Genomic DNA, 26,620 nt, shown 5'->3' with positions numbered 1-26,620 from the left:
GTAAGCAGTGCATCAAAAGTATTTCAAAACGCTAGTAAAAAAGAGGTTGATCAGCTTCCAGTTATACTCCTGATCAGTGTTCGTGATTCTGTCATTCTTTTAAAATATAATTTCAGCCGTGTTCACATCACTTCAGTCACCTTGGCACATTTGAATGGAGCTTACAAAGTGGAAGATGGGGATGGAGATGTGAGGGACCCATATCTGAAAGAGCATAATGTTAAGACTTACTTTGTAATCAATCCTAAGGTTAGTAGTATTTCTGTTTTGTGGCCAGTCCTAGTTATTCTTGAGTAGGACCACTAATCTGTTTATTGAACAATTTACTACCATAGTATATTGATCAGAGCTATTACTGATTTCTTCAAATGCATGTTTGCACTGCCAATCTTTCCCGCTCTTCAGAAATAAGTCTCTGATATTTCCCTGCAATATCATTATGAATTGCGGATTCTTAGCTTCTCTCCATTTTTAAGTTCCTAAGCACACAGATAAGAGGTAGCAGATGATGCATTAGTGCTTCTGAAGGTAATGAACACCAAGTGTGATATCATTTTTATTCTCTGTCAACCAGGGAGAGAAGCGAAGTCCTCAGCACCACATTAGACCTCGACATACTCTTGATGGAGCCAAAATGAGAGCTTCTGTCCGCATGACCCGGTACCTGGAATCTTGGGGAGCAGCCAAGCCATTTGCACACTTGCACCACAGGGACAGCATGACCACTGAAAACGGCAAGATTAGCACAACAGTAGGGGCCTACTTATGTCATTTCATACAATTTAGCAGTATTTGAAAGAAAAAAGGTGCTTACTGCTAAATACCTGGTTATTTCTGATTGAGGAAAATACATGCGTTTGTACTGGACAAAAGCCAGAGGAAGTTTCTAGGAGATTTTCCATTGGGTTATGAGTTTTGGATTAGACTTTGAAGAGCCATATTTTCCTTTTAGTGCATCTCTGAATCATAAGAGCTCAAGTATACTTAACAAAATGCACGATTTTGCCCTCTGAGCTTGTGCCACAGTCACAGCATGTAGAATGGCTGCTGTTCATAATGTGGAAACATATTCTGAATGTGAAGCCAGATTGCAATACGTTTAGGAAGAGGTACTTTCCATGCAGAGGTAATTCCTGAGATTTAATGATTATTTAGCAACATATTGCATTTGGGACGTGGCCAAATGTGGAGCAAATGCTATGAAGTTAGAATATTTCTGTGGTACCTGGAGTGGGCCTTTTAAGAACCAAATCTCTGGGAACCGAATTGATGTGTACTGTAACATCAACCTGTTGAAGGTGCACTGACCAAACTGTAAACTGAAGCTAACAGCCTGAATATCATAATGCTGTTATATGTCACATCTCTTACACGGAGCAGAAAATATTTCTTTTTAATTTTATCATCGCTATCTTACTGTTGTCAGTAAGATGGTTTCTATCTTGCACATCACATTATTCTATTTCTAAAAAGCGTAAATTTAGAGATGAATTTTAAGTGTTTTGAACTTTAGCATTCACTCCTGTTTCCGTTATATGTGAGAGCATAAGACTGAGCCACCTAACCAATCTTGTTCAATAAATACAGTGCACCAGAATGTGGATTGTGACATGCTCATTATAGAAAGTACCCAACTGTCACTATTAATCACAAAATAAAGGTAGTTGTGATGGCTGCTATTCCTCATCAATAATAATAATGTCCATAGCCTGCACTTGGCCATTCAGATCTGTTTTTTCAAAAACACTTATTTTTGCTGAAGCTGGCAGGAGTTCGGGCTGTATTACAACAGCAATATATAACGGTTGCTTTGAAGCAGTAACTTTCTAGTAAAGAAAAATGTTTTTGGATTCTGTCGGTTGTATTGGTAATTTACTGCTTATTATGATGGGTCATTTTGTGTCTGGATCATTCCATTTTCACCATTGGCTGGATTTTTCTTTTAAGAGTTTTAATCTACTGCTAAAAGTATTTGTATTGGAAAAATTTCTCCTTACTTGACCTTGTTTTCAGCATTAATTTTAAAGTGAATTCACATTAATTATGTTGTCAAAGTGTATTATAGTTAAGAGGTATTTTCTTTTGTCTTTTATTAGGATGTTCCCATGGGGCAGTATCATTTTCAGCGTTGCAGAGAGAGGTAAATTAGTTTTTAAAAAAATCAATTAGTCACATAAATTCCATATATATGGAATATATACTCACATATACACACACACACATATATATACACACATGTATATATATGTGTGTATATGTGTATGTACATATATATGTATATGTACATTTGCATTTTTATAGGTATAAAACATACTTTCAGGAGAGAGCAATTTCTTATCCAGATTACTTTTTGAACTGATGCTTCACAGATAGAAAAGAGCTATGAAAACAGATTTTGCAGATATTTAAGAATTGTGACTATACTTCCTCCTAACAAATAAGTATTCAGAATTACTATGTCAGTGGCCTCTTATTTTCTTCTGCTAACATCTCACTTGTTCTTTGTGCAAAAAATGGTGCACAGGAAAACTGAGAGGAGATAAAATGGGGAAGAAAACAGAAGTTGCGAAGGGTTTTTAGTAAATTGTTTTAACAGCTAATAATATGGACTGAAAAGCATATTTTATTAATTGCTTTGTATTTGCATTGTTTATTATTGTTTCAAACTACTGTTTGAGTAGTATTTTGTGGAACATTCTGTAGTACTTTCTCTATGCAAAATATTTGCAAAATCACATCAATTTGTTTCATTCCCCTGCTTGTTGTTTCAGTGACTAGGCCAACATAGTGAGAAAAGGTCACTTTCTCTAAAAAAATAATAATAATTAAAAAAAATCAGAATTTTAAATCAAGAAAAGAATGACTACTCTTTAAAAAAAAACAAGCCTAACACTGTCAGGATGCTGAAATGTTTCATTTTTATTTAAATGACCTGATAAGACTTTAGATAATGTCTTTATTTCAAAATTATAAGGAACATTGCAAATACCATAGGAAAGTTTGAAAGAGCCATTGAAAAATTTCTATTTTTATTATCTTTGGTTATGCAGACAAGTCATTCCATCTACTCCTTCCCCATCGTGAACAGGTTGCCCAAGGAGGTTGTGGATGCCCCATCCCTGCATGCATTCAAGGCCATGCTGGATGTGGCTTTGGGCTGCCTGGTCTGGTGGTTGGCGACCCTGCATATATAGCAGGGGGGTTGAAACTAAGTGAACATTGTGGTCCTTTTCAACCCAGACCATTCTATGATTCTGTGATTCTGTGAAATCCCTACATGGTAAATATCTCATTAACCAAAATAGAAGTTACTGGGGAACAGTGCAAATACATGAAGTATTCCTAAATTTCAGAAGTTGAACAAGTTTAGACCATGTATGCATTATATTAATAAACACAGTCTCTGGTTTTTAAACTCAGCATGTATGTTTGGACATTTTCTCCAGAGAATGTAGTCAGCCTAGTAGTAAGAAGTACATTCATAGATGTATGAACAGGTACAAACGTTGCCATGCTTGTTGATAGCACGCTATTGAAAGCAATTTCTAGAAATGATTACTAGAGTCTCCTGTCTGTACTGAGGTATATAGCTAAAATTTTAGGTGTGTAAGTTGGTCATTCCCCAAGGATAGTGCTGAAATGATGGTAAGCCGTCTGAAAATCAGTATTTCATTAGAATATGAAAATGTGAGTTTTGAAGCCTGACTGTAGGCTTCCATTTGTGGCAGTCAATCTTAGCCACTTACATAGTGTATTGATAGGGATATGCCAGGAATGCTAAGTGTTATTAGATAATGTCTCCTCCTCCTGTGTGGTTATTCCTCATAGGCAGAACGGTCCGTATCTGGAAAATAAGCTGTGAACGCTTACTCAATCTCTGCAGCATTCATTAGGCATGAAATCAGTTGGGTTGTTCAAAGCTATTGAAAATAGATGAATATTAGTTTCTCAGCACTTGTGAATCCTGCAACAAGTTATTATTTATTGGAAAATAACCCAAAAGCTTGATGTAGAAGTTGTTCTGTTGTACCTTTGAAAGTTTTGAATTTGTAGGTTAAGGAAATTGTGGTAAGCTAGAAGTCAAATTTCGGATCTGAATGGTTAAAACATGGTTATTAAGGTTAAATTTTAAGTTTTCGAGGCACAGAGATATATTCTAGCAATATTTGAAATATAATGGCTGTAAGGAGAGTGCTGCTGCTGAAAGAACTGATGATGTTTGTAGTAACGTTATCAAAGGCAAACCCTCTACTGGGTTCATACTGAGTGCAGTGAAAATAAGACTTTTTTTTTTTTTTTTGCAGTTGTGTTCTAAGTTATAAAAAGAGGAACAAGGCACATGCTTAAAACATTTCAGACTTGATATTCATACTTCTTACTAAAAATAAAACATTTCCAAGACAAGAAAAGTAAACAGACTTTCTGTAGGGAATGTTTATTATACACTAACACTCTACTGGTCATCATACAGTCCTGACAAGGATATTTAAAAATGGTTGCAATAAATGTTTTCTGAATTGGAGCATATTTCTGTTGTTTTTATTAAATTCATGCCACTGAGGAGGACTTTCTCTCAACTTGAATCTTCTATTTTTCTTAAAGAAGTTCTGTGTTCTTTTTAAGTGCTCTTAAATGTTGATTGATTGATTGATTGATAGAAGGAGAGATGGAGCAGACTGTTTCTGTCAAGAGCTTAGGAGGCTCAGTGTGTCTGAAGCCTGTAGAAGCTTTTGCAACATAAATGTTGACCACATATTATGCAAATGTTTATTTTTATGGTTAACAATGTAATGATTTTAATTTCTCACATTTTTCATTTCAGAACAAAATCTCAGAAAAGAAGATTTGAAGAGGAACTGAATGAGAGGATGATTCAGGCCATTGATGGAATTAATGCTCAAAAGTATGTTTCTATCCTCTGTTGTCTACTTGATTCAGCTTTGAATAGATCTGTAGTAGCAGGTAGCATGTACTATTTCTCCCTCCCATGTTCGCGGAGCATTCTTGAATGAGTAAAGGTAGCACTGCTACCAGGCTAGAAAGCTCTGCACGTTGTAAAGAAGGATGTACATTACCATTTAATACTACATGGAATAAGACATTGCCTGTGAACACTGGTATGACAGAGGTTTTGGCTTACCTTGATTTTCATAACAAAGGTATTTTTGTCTCTTTAACTGTACAATCATAGCTGTTACTCTACTGAATTATGTCATCTGAGAGCAGAGAAATATGACATAAAAATAACCGACTCAAGAATCAGAATGATACGAAAATTAATGCTTCACAACTGTTACAGAAACATCTCCTCAGAATTACAAACTTTCCCTAAACTTGTAGTTTAATATCTTCCTCTTTCAGTTGCTTGGTTGAATTCTTAGACTAGGCTATGCTTGATGGTGTATTGAAATGACTGGGAGGGGCAACATGCGTGTGTTGCTTTTGTGTTCTAGGAAGTACTGGAGGTAGTATTGATGTTCTCTGCTGGTAAATGGATAAGACTGAGAGAAAAATCAATACCAGTCCAAAAGAAGTGTGCGGGTTTCTTTTATGTATCTGATGAAATAAGATAATTACTCTAAAAAACTGTGGATAATGATAGAGAAAAACATGCAATTCATCACTGTATTTCTGTTACTCAGAATCTTAATTAGCTAGATATTACTCCTAATTATTAAAGGTTCATATATCATGTTTGTTTTGTTGCTTTTTTTGTTGCTTTTTTTTTTTTACATCTGATAGTTCTGTTCTAAGTTACTTGCTTTTATGAAAATAGTTTTTAGTCATTATTTATAGGTCATACAATGATACAGAGAAAGAGGGGCTATCAGATAGACAAAGACTTCTGATTATACCAGACTTGCTTAAAACAGCTATGCAAATTTTGACAGCTTTCCCATTTCTTCAGATAAATTTCCTCAGCTAAGTGAGCTCTAAAAATGATGGCTTGATATCAAAGGAGAAATGTACTGTTGTCTTGGTTTCAGCTGAGACAGAGGTGTGGGTTTTTTTCTTCATAATGTCTGGTATGATGCTTTGTTCTGGTGTTGGGAGAAAAACATTGCTGATAACACACTGATGGTTTAGTCATTGCTGAGCAGTGCTCTACGGAGTCAAGGACATTTCAACTTCTTGTACTGGCCTGCTGGTGAGGGGAGCTGAGGGGCACAAGGAGCAGGAAGGGGACAGAACCAGGGCAGGTGACCTAAAATGGCCAAAAGGATATTCCATATGATATCACATGAAAAAACAAGCAAAAAACTGAGTGGAGTTGGCCAGGAGGACAGCTACTTTGTCCACAGAGTGGCTGGGCATCACTTGGCAGGTGGTGAGGGCAGGTTGTGTTGTGCATCACTTATTTTGTAAATATGTATTATGTTATTGTCGTTACTGTTACCTTCTTTTCCTTTTCTGTCTGTAAATAGTTTTTGTCTCAACCCACTATTTCTAATTTATTATTATTATTATTCTCTCTCCCATCTCACTGGGAAGGAGGAATGAGTGAATGACTGCATGATGTTTAGCTGCCTGACGAGTTAATCCACAACAATTGTACATATATATTAGGAAAAAATATCATTATTCCTAAGTAGCCTTGTTTGAGAAGGGAGGTTGTACAGGATGACCTGCAGAGGTCTTTTACCTTAGAGAATCTGTGTCTTACCAAATTCTCAGAAAATCTGTGGCTTACTTAATTAGTGAATACATTCAGAGAAATTTAGGAACAAGAGAGACAAAGCAAAAGTTGCTGCAAAAGCTTCAATTCATTTTGTGAATTACACAGGGAACTACAGATGGATAAGGAATGATTTTACATACTACACAGACAGCATAGATGCCTTTCAAAACTAGATTCTTTACCTTGATCTTAGATGAATACATCACTCAAGATATTATTTGATTGGTTATTCCAGAACAACTATAGGAAAGTGTTAATTACCCAATTAATTAACTTCAATAATATTTTAACTACATGAATCTTAATCAGAAAAAAAAAAAAAAGTAGATTAAAACATCATATATTTTGGACATGAAACTAATAACTTTTTTTTTTTTTTTTTAGTTATTTCACTTTATGTGTAATGTTTTTTGGGGACTCAATCACTGCCTGCTCTCCTGCTGCTTCATGCAACACAGCTGTCTTTGCACAACTCTGCCAAGTGCTGCATGTACACATCAAGGGTGACTCAGGGCTTCAGCGTTCAATTTTGTCTTCTGGAATGCAGATCAAGCCATGGTCTCTAAGAAGCAGGGTCATGGGCTTTTATGATGATTGAGAGTAGTAGATTTTGTTGGCATTGCTCCTTGAAAGGCCATGTGAGGAAGGTTAGGACCTTCTTATTCAACTATTCTAGATAAAGAAAGGTACAGATTTAAAAGAAGGAATAAGAAACATCAAGTTTTTCTCTTTCAGCCATGTTCCGTAGCTATTAGATGTGCATCCTGCACAGGATGGATTGGTTAGCCCTGGCTGTGCCACCTTGGTGGTAAGGGGACTTTTATAGGATGTGTGGTAGATGGATAAGAGAGAGCTAAACTAAAATTATTTTGCTATTTGATAAGTAGGTGACTATGTTAAAAAGATACATTCTCTTTTTCTAGCTGCTATGGTTTAAACATGTTGTCTACTGGACTAGGCCTTTAAAACCATGCACTCTTGTCTATGAGTCTGTCTTTGTTGCTCCTTGAACTGCAAGGGAATCCAAACATAAATGGGTTAGCTTTCTTGGTGGCATATCTCCACGTAGCTGTAGATATTTGGGACTTCTAGGCTCATCAGGGAGTCAGACAGCAGGCAGGATTTTGCAGCCCTTATTACTCTGCTAAAAAAAAATCCTTCCCTTCATGCACCATCTCCTAAGCTTATAATTCATTTATACTTGTCTGTGCTGCACTCTGATCTCTCAGTAGTACCTGCTGAATCTTTCTGTTGGCTCTCCTATTTTCCATGTCTTCTGGATGATGCCTTGCCTGCTTACTTGCTTTTAATCCCACAAAACCTTTTCTCTAAATCTTGCTAACCTTTTTTTGGTTGGTGTCATTTTTCTTCTTTCTTCTGTTCCTACAGATTTTGCTATAGAAAAAAATATTTTGTCAGTATGGATGGATAGGTCTCTTGCTTTGATTTCTGGTGCCTGCTATGAGGACAGCTGATAGCAGTAGTGATATGGAAATTGGACATGCAGTCCCTCAGTCCCTTAAAAAATGGTGTATTTAAAGTCTGTCTAGAAGATGGATGTGAAAGGATAGAACACGTTTGCTGAAAGTGAAAAGTGAGAAATCACTGTTGAGTGTTTGTGAAACTGAAATTTTTCAAAAGGCAGGCACAAAAAAAAACAAGAGAGCTATGACTTTAAGGCCACCTTCTACCAGAAAAAAACTGAAGTTGTAGGGCAGAAATGCAGTGTTACTAAAGCTTTCTAGAAATTCCTACAACTACTTTAAAAGAAATACGATCAATATAATTTTACTGAGCTCTTGAACATGTGAATTAGTTGTGGGGAGTACAAGGCAGCATTTGCTTTAAGTGCCATTAGTGTGATCAAATGCGTACAGACCAGATTAGGCTTTAGAGAGCAGCTCATGCAGGTCATGGTCCAGAGACTAACACTGGTTAAAGATAAAAACAGTTCACTTTTCTTTAATAATGTTTTTTACATTTGCTTATAGAATAAGAGTGTAATTTATCTGCCATTCTTACCTATTATAAAAGTATGTTTTTAAAAGGAAACTTGTGAAGACGGGACCAGATGGCCTCCAGAGGTCCCTTCCAACCTAAAACTGTTCTGTGAAAGTCATATGTATCAGTGATCTGTGAAAGCTTAGCTCTTATCTCTGTGCACCATTTTCTTCTGTGCCTGCAGTATTACAGTATTTTGAACATGAGTGGAACGTCGCTGTGAGAATTATATCATGTAAATCTCTCCCTTTATTGTCTTTAGCAAACAGAAAAACAGCTCATCTGAACTTTTGTTTCATGAGTACATTAGCCTTGGAAATCAAAATGCAGACAGGATTTGTAGTATTCTCTTCTAAGTGTGATCTATCATATATGTTCCAAAGCCCAATAACTTTCTTCTAAGTTATTTTCTTAATTTGCTGCATTTCAGTAGTACAAAAGGATGGGACTACTTTATTCTTCTATCATTTATAATGTTTTCTTTTTCTTTTCTAGGCAGTGGCTTAAATCTGAAGACATTCAAAGAATATCACTTCTTTTCTATAATAAGACTCTGGAAAAAGAAGTAAGTTATTTTCATTGCAAAGTCATGATTGATTCCTTCTCTACCTTATCCTAAGTGTGGCCACCTTGCATTTATACCACATAGCACCTCCCCAGTGAGAAGTGCTTAAACAGGACAGTTTTTACAGTGTTCAGCAATTCTGAATTTCTTGAAGTTTTCAAAGTCTCATAGAAATGAGAGGAGTTTTGATAATCTTGATTCGCTGATGTTGAACCAAAGGATTCCTAAGTTAATTACCTACATGCTCAAAAGATATTTATCAAACACTGCTATTTCTATTTTTTTCTTTTTACCATGTCTCACATGCTCCACCTCCAGTCATGATAGTCCTGCAATAATTTCAGTTTGTTTTCTTCATAGGCACTTGATGCTCACTGTCATTCCAAGGAAGTGATACTGTAAATGTTATTTAAGAAAAATATCTATCTGTATTGAGTACAATTCACTAAATGTTTTTATGAGTAATATACTTAATAAAACATGTTTGAGATGTATGGGCAGATGAAGTAAATTATGCTGTTTGCAGTCCTTGCAAAAAAAAAAAAAAAAAAAAAAAAAAAAAAAAAAAGAAAATGAAAGTTTCTTCCCTTAGGCAACTGTTGAGACCACTAGCCCAGGAAGTCAGGTGTTTTCTTTTTGTTGTTTTATGGCCTTGTGGGGCTTGATTATGTTTCAACATACTGACAATGTTTCAGCAATAAGACTGGAGAATTGTCTCTTTACCCACCTCTCAGTAAGCATAGAACAGCTGATTGCTGAGAAGTTACTATGTCTTTCAGTGAAGTAAAAAGTAAATCAGACCATAATTGGCTTTGTAAATGGGTTAAGCTGATAAGAACGTAGCAGGGGAAGCATTACCACGCTATGTTTATACTGCACAACAGAGGTAAAAGCATCATCTGGGTCACACTTGATGCTCAAGGAGGTAATTAATCATTTTTGCACGTACCTTCAATTCAAAGTATCTGAAATAATTTTCACATTCTCTCACAACTCAGCAGAATGGAGTTCTTCTGGCAGTCTGCCAAAGGCATGTTGTATGACCTTGGCAATGCATTATGGTGATAAAAAATTCAAGGCTTGTTAAGGCTGTGTAAAGGTGGCATAAGAAAGAAGCAGCAACACCTGGTGTGGTCTCACCCACAGGGTTTAGAGATTGCTCTGAGTGGGAGCACATACAGATTTCAATGTGGATGGTACTAACTGATTAGTTCTAAAATAGAACTTGAGAGCAAACCATTATACGCGTTTGGGCATTGAGGGAATCAGAATTCAGGAGAAAATCAGCCAAGTTATTTGGCTGTGTGGATGCTCCCTGTAAGAGCCTAATCTCTTTTAGACTGTTGAGTATGACAAAGAACTAATTGTTCTTTTTAGGTCTGGCTTTTTAAGGTCTTTGTTCTCAGTCTTTTAATGACTCACTAGTCCAATCTTGTCTTTAAAGAACTCAGTAGGAAGCCTGATTTTGATTTAAGCAGGAACTTTTCACACCCTGCAGGCCTGAAAGTACTGTAAGGTAATAAAGCAAAAGAGTTATTTAACCTAAGGAGTGAGTTGCCTGGCTTTGTTCGGAAATGTCTGGAGAAGTGTAAAACATTGAAAAGAATTTACAAGTGTGTTGGAACTTTTTGAGATTTTAACAACAGCTCAAGGTCCAAAATTGTTGGACAGGACCACTGAGATATAACAAACATTCAACTGGTGGAACAACAAAACTTGCTGCAAGCACAGTGATATTGGTGCCTCGGAAATCAGTTAGGTATGTGGGAAGAACTGCTTTCAATTTGTCACAGAATTTAAAAACAAATGCTGTTGGGATACTAAACTCAATTTCTGCATGTTCATATAAAATAAAGTGCACCAGTTTCAAGGGAAGAGTTTGGCACTAAGCATGAAGACACCACCATTAGAAAGCACAGCTCATGCACATTTTATTTTATGTTTGCACATTGAGAACATAATAACGCAGAAATAATTTTTGATACTTTTTTTTTTTAATAAATCAGATCTTGGAACTCTTTACCCTTTTAATAAACTTTGATAGTGTTGCAGTGAGAAAGATTAGCACAATGGAAAGGAATACAGGAGTGGAATAGCAAAAGGACAAACAGGAAAGGAATGCTCACCCATCTCCAAAGACCTGGGCTTGTGGGGAAAAACACCACAAGGGAGGGATCTCCAACCAGAGATCCTTCCTCAGTGGCAGTAAGCCCTTAACTGGGGTCTAAGAGAGGTGCAGGCTCCACCCCTTCTGGTTGCACAGGTGCATAGGGCTGACCTGGTCCTTTCCCCGGGTGATCAATCAGTGCTTCAGGCTGTGACTCAACAGTTACCATACAGATAGTTTAAGTAACTTCAATAGACCCAATATTTAGGTCATTCCCTTTTGAGTAATTGATTTCATTCTGTTGTCTATATTATCTAATAATATAATCTAATCTATGTATCAATCTCAAATTACAGAAAATTCTTCTGATAAATATTTCACTGCTTAATGCTTGTGTTTCTGGACAGACAAATTAGAGAATTGTGAATAGTATTTTTTTATTAATGACAAAGAGGATGAAACCAACTCTCTCCTAATAACAAGTTTTTATTATTATCAGTGGATAGATAAGGCATTTTAATACAGACATTCACTGAAGTAATAATGTAGCATCACTAAATATCAGCATGATAGCTAGCTCTGCTATTGGGGAAAAAAAAGCTTTTTTACAAATCGTTAGCAGTTTACACTTTGTTGATTCATGTACTCAGGAGTTTCCTGTATAAATGACATTAACAGTTTCTTATAACTGTTCCAGCCCACTCAGTATTTACTGTTAACTCAAAAAGCAGTTTGGGGAATTAGTGACTGAGAAAGATTGTGTAAGCATGGTCAGCTATTCTTAATAATGGAAATACTTCCACATTTTTAATTAAAATTTGTATGATGACACTATATTTTAATTATATCTTTTTATGATGAAAATGGGATAATCCTGTTCTGAGGAGGAACAAGACCAAACCATTTCTCATGGCTATCTACTCTGTCCTTTGAAAAGTGAAAGGCTTCACTACTGTGCCTGATAATCCCTGTCCTTATGTGAGTGGATATGATAACCTATGAACAACAGGAAACTTACTGTGGCTGAAATCAGCTTGTGCATATCTGCATCTTAAAAATAGAATTTCAGTTGGGTGATGTTTTATCTGCTTTGAAAATTGTGTTTGTAATATTTGCTCTTTCTTTTTCCAGTACAGAGCAACCATTCTACCTGCGTTTAAGTACTATGTGACTTGTGCCTGTCTCATATTCTTCTGCATTTTTGTTGTGCAGATTCTGGTATTGCCAAAGTAAGTGGTATTTTAACATAAACGTTCCTATGTTTATTTGCATATTAATGTAAAAAAATATATGAGTAAAAGTGTTTTTAATTGTCAGATGACAGAGATCAATTAATGGAAAAAAAATTGGACAAAGATTGAGGATTGTAGCCAATTTTCAGTCTTATAATTGCTTCTAATTTTAAACGCTGCCGTTGCGTGGTGCTCAAATATTAGTATTAATTCTTCATTGATTTTAGTTTTTCTATTTAAAAATGTGTGATGATGACATGAATCCATATGTGCAAAGAAAAGTAATACAAACTATGGATTTACGAGACTACAATTGCATGTTAAATAAGCCTGAGCATTGGGCTTTAAAGTTGGAGAAAGTGGATTGCAGAACTGAGACTGTGATTAATTAGTTGTATTTAACACGTTGCTGTGATAATACTGCTCTGTTCTACATACAATTAGCATTACTATTTGAAGAAATTCTCTTTTTAAAACTAGTTCAAAAAATATCAATTGATGAAATAATTATCGCCATCAGAATTTATTTATATGAGAGAAATGATTGTGAGATAATTTATGTTTATATACCAACCAGAATCAACTATTCTTTCTGCCTTTGCATGTTCTAGAAAGTCCAAGAAAATTGGAAGGCAGTTCCAATAAATAATATTTTACTAGACTTCTTAAAATGGAATTCTGCTGTTGATTGTTTCCATAATGGACACTTGATGTTTGTTAGTTTGATAGCAGTTGTCTCCAAAGCCAACACTGCATGTTCTCTCAGATTCAGATCTCAGATTCAGATTCAGTATTCAGCCTTTTTTTCCTGCACAGTGCTTCTGGGAGTAGTTTTTACAACCTCAGATGAGTGACTGCGCTCGTGCTGTAGTACTTGCATTTTAATTCAAAGCCAGAAGGAACTTTTATCCTGCAGACTTGTTTTATAGCATGTATCAATTTTTACAGGCTTCTCTTCAGATGTTACAGCATTTTCTTTGCAATGGATTTTCCATTAGTTTCTAATTTACAGATACAGGCCACAAAGGAAAGAGTTCAGCAGTATCCTTTACAAGGTTCACTCTGAATTTAGGTATCATACCAAAAACAAAACATAAATCTAATTAGTCTCTTCCAATATTATCACTTACAAATCTGTTTTTATGTTTTGATTTCAGTCACAAAAATGAATTTAGCTTTATTATTTACCGTATATGAAGTAAGATATTAAACTTGAACCAAATAAATATTGAACCGAACGTGTAGCTCATTAAAATGTATCAGGTACTTGAAATTAGTGAACACTTGGGAAATATGTTCAACTAAGGAAAGTGTTCTCTAACTTGTAAGACCATACGCTGTCTTTCTAGTATCAGAACAAAAGATACTATAATTTGTCCTTTTCATTACAAAAAATGTAAATTATTTATAGTCCCTTGATAGGGCTGCTTGCTAAATTGGAAGAGCAAGAGTATAAAATCACAGAGTGACTGAGTTTGGAAGGGACCTCTGGAGATCATTTGGTCCAACTGCCTCGCTCAAGCAGGTTAGAAAACAGATATTAACGAATGATGTCCAGCTTCAAGGGCTCTGTGAATTAATTTAAAATAAGCAAAAATTGCAATAAGAAAAGGAAGGTTTTATATAAGCATCTGGAGCTCTGCTGGAAAATCTCAGTGCGTGTTTCAAATTTAAAAAAAGAATTTAAAAAATCACTGGTGTACATAAGGGTATTTTTGGAAAGTAAAATTTCATTATATTGTAATTTTACCTGAGTTGCTTACAGGCACGTATTTATTTAAAAATTCTATAAAAAATCAGGTGCATACCAATTTTCTTCTGGAATATTGCACAGATGTAGATTGGGCAGACGTGTGTCTGCCTACTTGTCTATAACTAAGAAGCAGTAATAGCAGCAGGAGAAAATGCTAGGCAGTTAGCCATTCTTGTTGACAGTTTGGTGTTCTGCACTGGAAATAAAGTTCAAACTCCAGTCGAACAGACTCAACTGCTACAGATGTTATTTCCTCCCAGGAAAAACAAACATGCACACTTGAAGAAAACAGCATAGATTATTGGTTAGTTTAAAATTCTATCTAGTATTTCTTTCTAAAAGTTCTGCAGAATTTTTAAATGGTGATTTAATGAAGACAGAGAGGAAAAACTTCATCTGCCATTGGATTTTATGGATTCACTGTTAATCAGGTTTTACTGCAGTATAATATTATTGATTTCTGTGCATGTACACCACCTGCTGCTTTAAAGTAGATTTGGAAATGCTTGATAATGAGTAACATCCAGCATATTGCAAGAATATAAGCAATGTCTGCAAGATCATGAGACATTTCTTGCAAGGCTGGAGTCATTTATTTATATTTCATTTTTCCTGTTGTCTAGAAACTGGTGCAATGTTTCCACAGTAAACTTAAATTAGTAATTACAAATAAGAGCAGTATCTTCGACTTGAATGTGTCATGGTGTCTTTATTGTGCTCTTACGTAGCAGATCATTTCCTTGGAACTGGCCTTTAGTGGCTTTTTAGTCTTCTTGGCTTACGAGGTGACAGAAATATCTGTGGTAATTCCCAAGAATCCTGACTTCTCTATTTAGTAAAACTGTCAATTGACATGAACTTGATAGTGTTGTTTTTTTTTTTGAAATGCATTCTGCTAAATTGATATAAATACGTTTCTATTGACCAGGAGGTACTCATTGTGCTGTTCATGTAGGGAATTTGATTGGGATGACGTTTAAGATTCATCCCAAGTTTTCTCTCTCTCTGAGGCTGCTGTATTTAAGAACTTATGTCCTTTTGTCCTGAGTCATGACAAGCTAACAATCATCCATCCTATCCCTGGAAGAGGGTTAGGTCTTGATGTGGTATTTCCTATTAAACGCAGGTGAATTTCTTTGCAAAAAAGGCGGTCCTTAAACCTCATCTGAAAGCAAACATAAAATTTGAGACATTACAACAGAAAGAAAAGCACTATTACTGTCTTTTTTTTTAATGCTGCATCCAATTAAAAAATAAGCAGCTACAAAAAGAACACCCTGAAGTGTAATTATGATATTTAATTTTTTTTTTTCTTAATAAAGAAACTGCCATATAGTCAGTGTGCATAGTCATTGAGTCAATCAGTGGCGTCAGTCAAATCAAAAAAGGGGTAGCTACTGTTGGTTACAAAAAACATCTGAATTCAGTATTGTCTTGTATAATTGCTTATCATGACTTTATCACTCAAGAATTTACAATCAAGCAGTCAAAAACATGAATGTCAGTATCCTGGAAAGCTGTGTCTTTTCAGGTACATGAACCACGGGTCACATGTTTTCCTAAAAGTTACAGAAGTGAGAAAGAATACATTCTTTTCTCCATGATTACATTCTTATTTTTTCAATGCATTTGTCTTAATGATGAATCTTTATTTTTCAGTTCATATGTTATGAACAAGAGAGAACTATGCATAAGTATGTTTTTTCCAATCTCATACTGCCTCAAAAATAAATTATTCAAAACATATTTGTACTTGATGAAACCAGAAAAATATGTCCACATTTTAATTTTGTTAACAATGAATGATTTAGACTTGGAACTGTCTGAAGCCTGGGAAATTCTTGTTTTTAATTCCTTCTAGTTCAGATTCTGACCCTCAATAAATTATTGTCAAGGTTTGTCCTGTCAGTATCCCCAGCAGGTACCATAACAGAGAACAGACATTTCACAAATAAGGGCACTGAAGAAATAGGAAGAGGCAGGTAGAAAGTTAAGTCTTTTGGGATCCCGAGTGCTCCTGTGACACAGTAGTTTGTGTGCATCTGTCAGTGCAGTGCATTGCAGTGATTCCTTTTTATAACTCTGCACAATAAAGGCAAGAGTAGTTCACTGTTTTTTTAATGTTCCATTAAAAAACAGTAAGTGCATGTTATGATTTCCCTGTGGTCATTGCCTCAAATGAGACTTATTTATGTGGGCACTTAATTTTTAGTGTTTTGCCTCCCCTTCTAGCATCTTCATCCCACTTCTTTCCTTCCAGGAGCAGCATGAAATCATTTCAGCTTAGCGTAACTGAAACAAGAAGTCCTGCTGTTCCCAGAAAAGAAGTGGGTGGGGGGAGCAAAAAACTTGGAACTGTTTTTCCTCTGTACTTGTTGCTCTGGTCTCTCTAAGATACCCTTTTTCCTTTTACAAAGCTATCACTGGCCCTTTTCTCTTTGTCCCAGTGATCATTCTTGTTCCGCTTTCAATGTTATCCTTTTTCCTGTGCCACCCTGATAACATCATCGATCTTTGTCAGTCTGTGTAAAATATCTGCTCAGACCTTTTGTTCTTGTCTGTTGCCCCATTGTTAAGCACTCTTTGCATAAGCTTTCCTTCCTGTATGTTCATTTTATTTCTCCTGCCCTCAAGTTTCTCTCAGGAACACCTAAATGTCTCCTATAAGAAAACAATCCAAACTTAACTGATAAGCCTTTTCTTGGGCTGAATCATTACTTAAGGTGTGCGACTTCATTTTCTGTATCTTCTGCATCTGACAGAGTGTGGTGATAGTTTCGAATGCAGGAGCAGTTACTTGAATCTTACTGAATAAAATATGTGACTGGGAGTACTTACACACATAAAGCATGCCTGCTAACTGTATTCCTATTCTTCTCCTCTGTTGCTTACTGGATTTTAAATTTGTAAGGGTGGAAACTAGTCTTACATGTGTTGTTATGCACCTTAGCATCTCAGTCCTTATGAGAAATTCTTGGACAACATGTATTCCAAAGCAATAAAGATTTTCGGATAATTTCTAAAAGAAACATCATTTCAAGTTGAACATGTTCTGTGAAATGCCAGTTGTTTGTTTTCATCGGCTGTTCACATCAACCAAAAATTTGTTGAATACTTAGCATATAAAAGTTCTCTGTGTGATTGGCAGGAAGCTCATAAATTATTCTCCAAAATGCTCTTAATAGCAGCAATATGGCATCAAATTGGTTTGTGAAGTTAATGCCTTTTTGTTCTTTCCTGAAAATAGCTCAACATCTATAACACTGTCATTAAAACAGGTCAAAATATTTTCCAGTATTTGTACATAATCTAAGAGTTAAATCCAAAGAGTTCTACTCCTTCATTTTTAGTATTGTAGCATCTAAAATGCATATATTTGAATTCAGATGTCATTTCTAAAGAACTAGGATGTAACCTTTTATTAAAAATGTCTTTAAATTCTGAATCATAAGTTTATGGAAGAGCTAACTTAAAATATTATATTACTGAATTAAAATTTAGTAATTAAAAGAAAATTAATAAATGATTAAATACTACTCAAGTTTTACTAAAATAAGATATTTGCTGGGGCTAAGAGTGATTGAGAGATTTAAATTTTGCAAAGATGTCAAATCAGTGGTTAAAGCTGAAAGCAGATTCTCAGGTGAAGACCGTAATGACCATGTCTGATTTCCTTTTTTAAACAACTCAGTTGGTCTAGAGCTTCTTGTCTCCTTTTGGCGTGCATTATAAATGTAATTAGGTCTGACTGCATCTTTCCCTAGGCAGCCATGCTAAGTAGCTCTCACATAGCTCCTGGTGGAGCAATTATGCTCTGCTGTGGTGTTTGTATAGAAATATTCTACATTTGCAGAATGCATTCATTTACAGATTGTTTCTGCATCCCTGTTTTTGGTTACTGAGTCCTAGTGCTATCTTGACTAGACTTTCCTATTAAGAGTACATAAGAAAAGGGTAAGTTAGGATGCTGAGTAAGGATGATTTCAGGTCTAGGTTTCAGGTCTAGATTATTCAGTTATGTGTTTATTTGTTGATCTGTTGTTGTTTGTTTTGGATTTTTCTTTTTCGTTATAAACCTGTTTGTTTTTCTTTTCTTCATGGTGTTGTCTTCTGTCCTGCTGCCTGTCCTTTGATATTTCAGAACTGGCCAACCAGTCAGATTTGGTACAAAATGGAGTTTTCAAAGGTGTTGAATTCCTACTTATTCGGGAAATGAGCTAACAGGATGTAGCATCAAAGGTGTCACAGATGCCACAGTTTCTAGCTACAAGACACAGAAAACTGGATATCATTTCCCCCGTACTATTGCTTTTCCAGCCTTTGGGGAGGAGTTTCACCACTATAACAAATTTATTTTACAAATTTAGCAGACTCTTCTATTTAGAAACAACGTCATCAACAAAAAAAATACAGCATTAAGGTTCTTCTTTAACACAGTTTTTAAAGTAAAACAAACCAACCTTAATGCTGTTAATGCAACTCTACCAGATAAATTATCTGTATGAAAATTACTATCTATCCATCAAAATAGTTTTTCAAAGTGATAGAGAATACTGATGTGAGTATTCGTTGACAGAAACTTTAAAAAAGGAAAGTATAGTTTTAATGGTGTTATTTTGAAAACTATTCTTTGATATGTAGGAGGTTAAAAAAAAAAGTGGGAAAAATGCATGTCATTCTAGTAAGAACTGAAATGGTTTTTCCATTGTTTTGCTGTTTGGAGTTGCAGCCTACACGTAGGAATTTTTGTATCATTATCTGCATATAAACAGAGAAAGGTTGTGCTACAAAGGTGTACCTTAGAAATTAACATATGTTTTCTTATTTCTTGCAGAACATCTATTCTTGGAATTTCATTCGGGGCCGCATTTCTCTTGCTCTCTTTCATTTTATTTATCTGCTTTGCTGGACAGCTTTTGGTAGGTATTAAAGGAACCCAATCTAGTGGCTAATAGTTTCTTTTAAATGACATACCCAAATTTTCCCAAGTCACTCTGCAGAATAACATGCTTCCTGAGGCTTCTGAGCACATGGTTTTGTCCCTGCTAACTTACTGTAAATTGTCTTCATTTATCTGAAAATCAGAAAATGGCACTGCAGTGATTGTCTGCCTACATTGATACTCTCTTTCCCCCATAAAGATGGATCCTCTGAAAGGTCTGCATTACTTATTTGGTTGGCTTTTCTGAGTTTTTTACTATGTTCTTGTAGGAGATGACCTTTTTTAAAAAATGTACTGCATATTTGTTTATTTTTAAGTATCGTAGAAGACTTTTTCTGAGGTTAGAGAACATTTCATGGTAACAATTTGATATATTGAATTTTTGTAGTAAAATGCTGATTTTGCTGTTGGGTGGTACATGTGTTGTTAAAATGCCTCCTAGTGAACCTGGTAATATGCTCAATTTGAGAATCCAGGATTTGTGCAAACCTTCAAAATTTACACTTCAAAGTTTAATTAACAAGTATTACTTTCCTCCTTTCAGTTATTCTCAAATAGATTCAACATATAAATCCAGCAAAAAAGAATATTTCAGAATTTGTGATAAAGTAAATGCAATTTGAATTTGACATATAATCTAGAATAAGTCTATGCCTGTATTTGTTTATGTTCACTGTTTACTTCTTTATTTAAGCTCATTTTATATCTTACTTGAAACTGCTCTTATGTTAAGTGACTTACTATATCACAGCAGAAAATCTTTCTACCCATGTTCCAAATTATTATTATTATTTTTTTTTTGGCCTTTTGAAGCAGAGCATGCAGTTACTTTCCCAAGCCTCAGACATGTGAGTCAAGATGAAATCTAGTTTCTGTTTTGTGTCCAATTATTGACTGCAACTGAAGAGCAGTACACTAAGCTGGCGTACTGAGCCTTAAATTAGGAGTGCTGTGGTGTTGTTTTGTCAGGAGAAGAGAAATCTCAGAGGCAATCTTACCCGTCTATCTAAACACCTGATGGCAGGGAATGAAGATGAAGGAGCCAGGCTCTTTTCAGTCATGCCCACTGGCAGGGTAAGAGGCAGAGCACACAAATTAAAGCACGTCAAAATTCATCTGACCACCAGAAGAAACTTTCTTGTGGTGAGGGCTGTCAGACATTGGAATAGGGAAAACATAATGTGTTGTGCCACTGGTTCTGTCATTGTGATCCATGTTAACAGAGACAGGAAAATGAAAGATTCAGCTTTCCACTCTCCCCTTAATTAAAGGGATATGCATTGCTACTATCTCGGATGCAGTTAATCCTCACTTCTTTACCATCTTTGCATTTTTCACAATTTCCCATGAGAAAAAGCTGAAAGAACTTTCATACAAAGAAGTGAAACTTGCACATGGGAAAGGCAATTAAGTCATTATGTAGTAAAACAATAAGGAAAGGTGGTTTGGCAGTGGAACCAAGAAAGCGAGAATGTAAGATTTTTTTAATTTCTTCTTTTTCCCCTTGTAAATAACCAGGACATTTCTTAAGAAAATGTAATTACACTGCATTTCAGTTGCCTTTCCAGTGAGGTAGGGAATTAATCTAAAGTATAATGAAACAATATTTTCAAATGTTTTTAAATCCTTGGAGTGAAATCCCAGAGGTATTGTTATTACTTAATTGCAAAAGTTAGTTTTCATGTAATGTCATGCTTGATTGCTATTTGTTACTGGCATAACAGAAAAACATGGAGTCAGGGTGATGCTGTTGAATAATGAAGTGAAAAAGAAAATGTACTTCAAGGGAAAGCCAGTCTTTTCTGCATAAAATAAAAAGATGCCAGAGAACTGGTATCAAGGACATAAACACTCACGGGGATTTGATTTATAATGTAGTTTAGGAGGAATACAAACATATTTCTTCTGCTTTTCAGTGGACGGCTAAGCAAATTTCTCAAGTCAAAGTTGAGGAGTTGTGCCACCTGAATAATATCTAGCACCTAAGTTTTATGGGTTTTTATACCAACGTCTTAAACAATTCTCAGAAATTGAGACCTATTATGGCATTTCTGTTGACCTGCAGGATGCCATGTTGTAACCTAAATAGCTTGAAGAGGAATTCTGTTTGTCTTTATGAGTTAAACTGCTCTAATATAGAAGCTATGTTAAGAAGCCTTTCAACCAAGTAAGTTGCTACCATAATTGCTGCAGCACTGTCTTTCCTTCACTGGAATGGACGTAGTTCTGTAAGGTGACGGGTGAGAGGCAGAAACTACCAACAAGAATTAGTAAGTTTATATTTTCTGTCCTCTTCCTAAAATCTTTTATTGTGTGTCAAAAACCCAAGTACTGTTTTGCAGCTTTAACCACAGTCAGAAACTATGTTATATTTCAGATACATGTTCGTTGCAGTATCTGACCCATAACTGCAAATGCTTTATTTCTAGAATAAGAAGCCTAGAATTGTCAATCCAACAAGTATCAATATCTGAGCATTAACATTGTAATTGCAAGTGTTTAGAGAAATCTAGCTTTACCATGCTAATCCTGATTGTTTCTTGTTTTGTTTTTTTTTTTTCTCCATCTGTTTTTCTTAAGGGGTACATTTTTGGATTCCCTTCCGTAATGATGTACTTAATGGCAGCTATGTTTGTGTACACACACCTGCACATAATTACAGAGTTTAGAATTGCCAAATATATCCCTTTTTAAAAGTCACAAAAAAGAACAGGGTTTGATTGTGTCTATGACTGAAGAGCTGTGATAGGAGATCTCTGGATAAGGGTCAGCTACTTCACCTCCTTGCGTGACTGGGGAGAAAATAGGATGAGACAACTTGCGGATCAAGATAAAGGCATGGAGATCTCTTACCACTTGTTATCATTGACAAAACAGACTTGACTTGGGGAAATTCCTCCCAAAAACATCTTCCTTCCCCCAAACAGCACAAACGACATAAGAGGGTCTTATGGCCAGTAAACAGTGTTTTCTCTCTGCTTCTCCTTCCCTTCACGCTTTTCCACTGCCCTGAAGTAGACTCTTCATGGACCACCATTACCTTAGGAAATATTTACCTGTTTTGACATGGGTTCTCCAAGCATTGCAGTGTGGGTATCTGCTCCACCATGAAGCACCTCCTCCTCCTCTAACCTTGGTAGTCACTTTGCTGTTTTTTCCCTTAATTTCTTCCACCCTCCTCTCTCTGTTTCTTATCCTTTCTTACCCTTTCTTACATACCTTTTCCCAGAGGTGCCCTCACATGAACCCACCTACTACCATCTTGATAGCTGCACCTGATCCAGGAACTTAGAGCAGTAGTCTAAGTATTTACAAGGCTGTTACAAGATTCTGTAGTGCTGGCAAAATCAGCAAAATCTAAGTTCAAACTAGGACATGTGGCTTTTACTACATTCTAATCTTGTCTCAATATTTGACACTTCACCTTCTCAGTCTCTACGGATTATAAATGGCTGTCATAACTGCAGAGTAAGGCAGGCAAAAATCAACCTTGAATAGGCTTGTCTGTTTGATTTTAATTTCCTAGGTAAATGAAAAAAATGCAGGCTGTACTGTTAAAATTACTAGCTCTTCCAGAATTTAATTACAATACTGTAAGAAGATATTTGTGCTCAATCTTTCACTTTGCGTTTATTATTAGTTGATTTTACTGTTCAGCTGCACTGCAGCACAATCCAGCTCAATCTGTTACAGTGATAATAGTGGTGATTAAATAAGAATAGAAATGTTTCCGTCAAACAATGTGATACAGTGGTAGTAGAAATAATAAGGTTACAGACTTGCAGATCATATCTTTTATGCATATAAGCCAGTATCAGTCTCAGGCAAACAGACTGAGTGCAGGAACGTCTGAGAATTCTCATAGAAACACTCATCCATGGACATTAGATCTTCATAAATTCTAAAATCGTCATATATCCTGAAATATGTCTTTTACACACTAATTACTTATTTGTCCCAATGCATATTTCTTTTTCATTTTGCTTTTCCTTTTCCTCTTCTCCTCCTTTTTCTTTTCAGTCTTCCCCTCTTGCTCTTCCTATTTCTTTTCCTTTCTCCTCCTTCTTTTCCTTTCTCCTCCTTCTTTTCCTTTCTCCTCCTTCTTTTTTTTCTCCTCCTTTTTTTTCTCCTCCTTCTCTTTTTTTTTCTCCTCCTTCTCTTTTTTTTCTCCTCCTTCTCTTTTTTGTTTCTTTTTTTTCTTTACTTTTATTTCTGATAATTACCACATTAGAGAGAGTTGAATTTTAAGGTTATGAACAATTTTTGTCTTAAAGGTCTATTTTGGTATATATTTTCATAGTTGAGATGTGGAATGTGCTTTTGTATTAGTTTTGTATGTTTATGCAGTTGAACCATAGGATTAGCATAATACAACGCCAACAAACAAATATCAGAAAATAATTGGCTCCACAGTTAAGAAAAAGGATCTGATTTGAGTTCATGGGAGCATTTTAAAAAGTGCAGCCAATATGTGAGCAGCTCTGTCCCTCCAAAAGGAGAACTTCTTGTTAGCTGCATTACCATACCACCATATAAAGAGTGAGACACAATCTTTATCTTTGTGTGCATGGATTTGTATTTTACTTCAAGGCAATTGACATTGGTACTTAATAGTCAGAAAGACCATGTGTGCTCAAGATATTTACAAGATTTTTTTGTTCCTGACAGCAAGGACAGGATTATCAGTATGAGCACTCTTGGAAATTATTTTCTCAACCTGGAATCTTAACTCTGAAGTGAGTGTTTCTCTTATGCAAGTAGAAATGAAAAGATCAAGGCCTTTCAGTTTCACTGTTCAATAGTAGTCTGCTTGTAAATTAAGGTTAAAGAAAGTGTAAGGGAAGACAGGGAGAACTCAGAGAGGCACTTTGGCAGCTACAGCAAGATCCAGCAGAAGTTCTGCAGTGGCAAGTTTATCATCATTAGGTAAGGTGCTATGTTCATATTTCTCAGGGAAATATCCTACCCACTAAAACCAGGGAAATTGAACAGAGCTGCATTCTATCCTTGTGATGATAGATGAGCCATCATGTGATGCTAGGAGGGAAGGACAGGACTTGATGTGCTGCAGTGCTTTATGTTCCAGAATTTTATGATTCCAAGGCTATACATTCCCAATGCATCTTCACTAGCAAGGAATTTTGGACCAGTTACCTGTGCTTAGTGTGAGCAGTTCAGAGTGTAGAAAACTAAGTGCTGGAGCACCTAGTTCCACAGTGATTGTGGTATGCTGTCATTGAAAGCCTAGTCAATGACCCCAGTGTTCCATGGCCCCAACACTCCAAACAAACTTGCTTTAAGCACACGTACAGTGTCCATCAGTGCTTACCAGAAGGCTCCCAAGAGTGGATGCAAGGCACCACACCAAAGAAGAGCCAATTATGCACACTAAAGGAGTAGAGTTATTTACAATTATAGAATCATTAAGGTTGTAAAAGACCTCTGAGATCATCTAGTCCACCTGACAACCCATCACCACCATGCCCACTAAGCCACATCCCTCAATGCTACATCTACAGGTTTCTTGAACACCTCCAGGGACAATGACTCCACCACCTTCATGGGCAACCTGTTCTAGTACCTCACCACTCTCTAAAAAGAGTTATTCCCCATTTCCAGCCTGAACTTCCCGAGGCACAACTTGAGGCTGTTCTCTCTTTTCCTCTCACTAGTTATCCGTGAGAGTAGGCCAACCCCCACTTCACCACAGCCTCCTTTCAGGGAGTTGTAAAGAGCAATCAGCTCTCCTGCCCCTCCTTTTCTTCAGAAAAGAGGGTACTCTGTGTCCAGGAATGTGCAAGTGCTGTGAAGCCAAGGAGAGCATTTCTGAGCCTCATCATAAAAATACTTAAGGCTTTCCAGTCAGTCTCTAAATAATATTTCTACTTTTAAACTGTGCAGGGACAGGTTAATAAGCAAATAGTGCAGAAAATAGAATGTGGCATTCAGAACTCCTTCCTTTAGCTCAGTGCCTTAGGCACTACATTTAAAAAGTCATTCAGATTTGCTCTTTCTCAAAGCTCTTTAAATATTTCATGTGTAGCAGAAAAGCTTTGACAAGAAAGATTAAAAATGTCTTACCTTAAAATAGCATATAGTATGATCATTGTACATTTTCTTGAATGAGGAAAGTACCACAGGAGAGACCAGCACTGAACTCCGAGAGCCTAAAGGCATATTTATATGGCTCAGTGCAGTGTTCTTTCCTTTGAACATGATAACTGAATTGAAGACATTTTATTGTGATCCTTTGAGAAGGATAATGAGCACTGCAAAGAATGGTAAAATTAAAAATGCAATACTGACTTGAGTTTTTCCTGTTGATTCTTTGTTTGTTATTCTAGCTTTAGTAAAAACAGTCATGTACAATATAAGTTGAATTGACTCTTTGCTTGCATGTGTTTTGTAGAAGTTTAAACTCCTGGTTTATGCTTACAAATTGTACCACAGAATTCAAAAGTTTGGTGTTACAGTAGTCATTTTAGAAGTATTATAGCCCCTTTCATCAACAGTAGGACCTATTAGAAAGTACTTAAAGCATAAGCTTGGGTCTCTGTCAAAAATCAGCCCTCCCTAATCTTAAGTTAGCGTGTTCCCTGTCAGCCACTCAGCCTGTTCCTTAGAATTGAACTTATGGCTCTTCAAGTCTGAGTAAAAAAAGTCTGTGGAAAAAAAACCTCCAAATCTGAGGGCTTTTTGTTTCTCATGATTTCATTTTTTTGTAATATCAGTGTTAATAAAATGTTGTGTTTGAATGCAGAATGAAAAGAACAATGACAGAACTATAGAGGATATGATTCATTGGCTTTGTGTAAACAAGAGGTCTGCAGTCAAACGTTCCAACTTCTGCTAGCGTGTGAGAGGGAAGTGTGACAGCTCTTGTGACACTGTCTTTCATCTGCAACGCAGCTGTCACAATTAATTCTCACACCAATTCTTTGCTATCGCTCAGAGAGACAGCGTTCAATTTATTAAACTCTGAAGCAGGTTTTTGTGTGTGAAAATACAGCACAGGATACACTGTAATAAGTTGAATATTCAAAACAAGTTATTAGTCACAATCATGCTGGGCAGATCTGATATCACAGAATTACAGAATCACAGAATTGTAGGGATTGGAAGGGACCTCTAGAGATTGTCGAGACCAACCCCCCTGCCAAAGCAGGTTCCCTACACCAGGTGCACAGGTAGGCGTCCAGGTGAGACTTGAATATCTCCAGAGAAGGAGACTCCGCAACCCCCCTGGGCAGCCTGTTCCAGTGCTCCGTCACCCTCACCGTGAAGAAGTTCTTACGCACATTCGTGCAAAACTTCCTATGCTGCAGCTTATGTCCGTTTCCC

At 36.1% G+C, this 26,620-nt stretch overlaps 1 protein-coding gene across 3 annotated transcripts in view; it reads left to right on the top strand.

Moving 5' to 3' along the window:
• Positions 1 to 26,620, top strand: part of ADCY2 (adenylate cyclase 2) — a 203,550-nt gene that overhangs the window by 134,417 nt on the left and 42,513 nt on the right. For all 3 annotated transcript variants that reach the window (XR_014882352.1, XM_085220468.1, XM_085220469.1), the window contains 7 exons: positions 117 to 249; positions 575 to 751; positions 2,097 to 2,140; positions 4,823 to 4,903; positions 9,176 to 9,245; positions 12,484 to 12,581; positions 19,172 to 19,256. Coding sequence is in view for 2 of the 3 variants with exons in the window: in XM_085220468.1 (XP_085076594.1) it covers positions 117 to 249; positions 575 to 751; positions 2,097 to 2,140; positions 4,823 to 4,903; positions 9,176 to 9,245; positions 12,484 to 12,581; positions 19,172 to 19,256 (688 nt within the window). In the remaining variant the exon portion in view is untranslated. The remainder of the gene's footprint in view (positions 1 to 116; positions 250 to 574; positions 752 to 2,096; positions 2,141 to 4,822; positions 4,904 to 9,175; positions 9,246 to 12,483; positions 12,582 to 19,171; positions 19,257 to 26,620) is intronic.

Source organism: Meleagris gallopavo, chromosome 3 (genome assembly GCF_905368555.1).
Source record: "Meleagris gallopavo chromosome 3, MGAL_WU_HG_1.1, whole genome shotgun sequence".
In the NCBI taxonomy this organism is placed as follows: Eukaryota; Metazoa; Chordata; class Aves; order Galliformes; family Phasianidae; genus Meleagris; species Meleagris gallopavo.
This window is presented reverse-complemented; position numbering and strand designations above follow the sequence as displayed.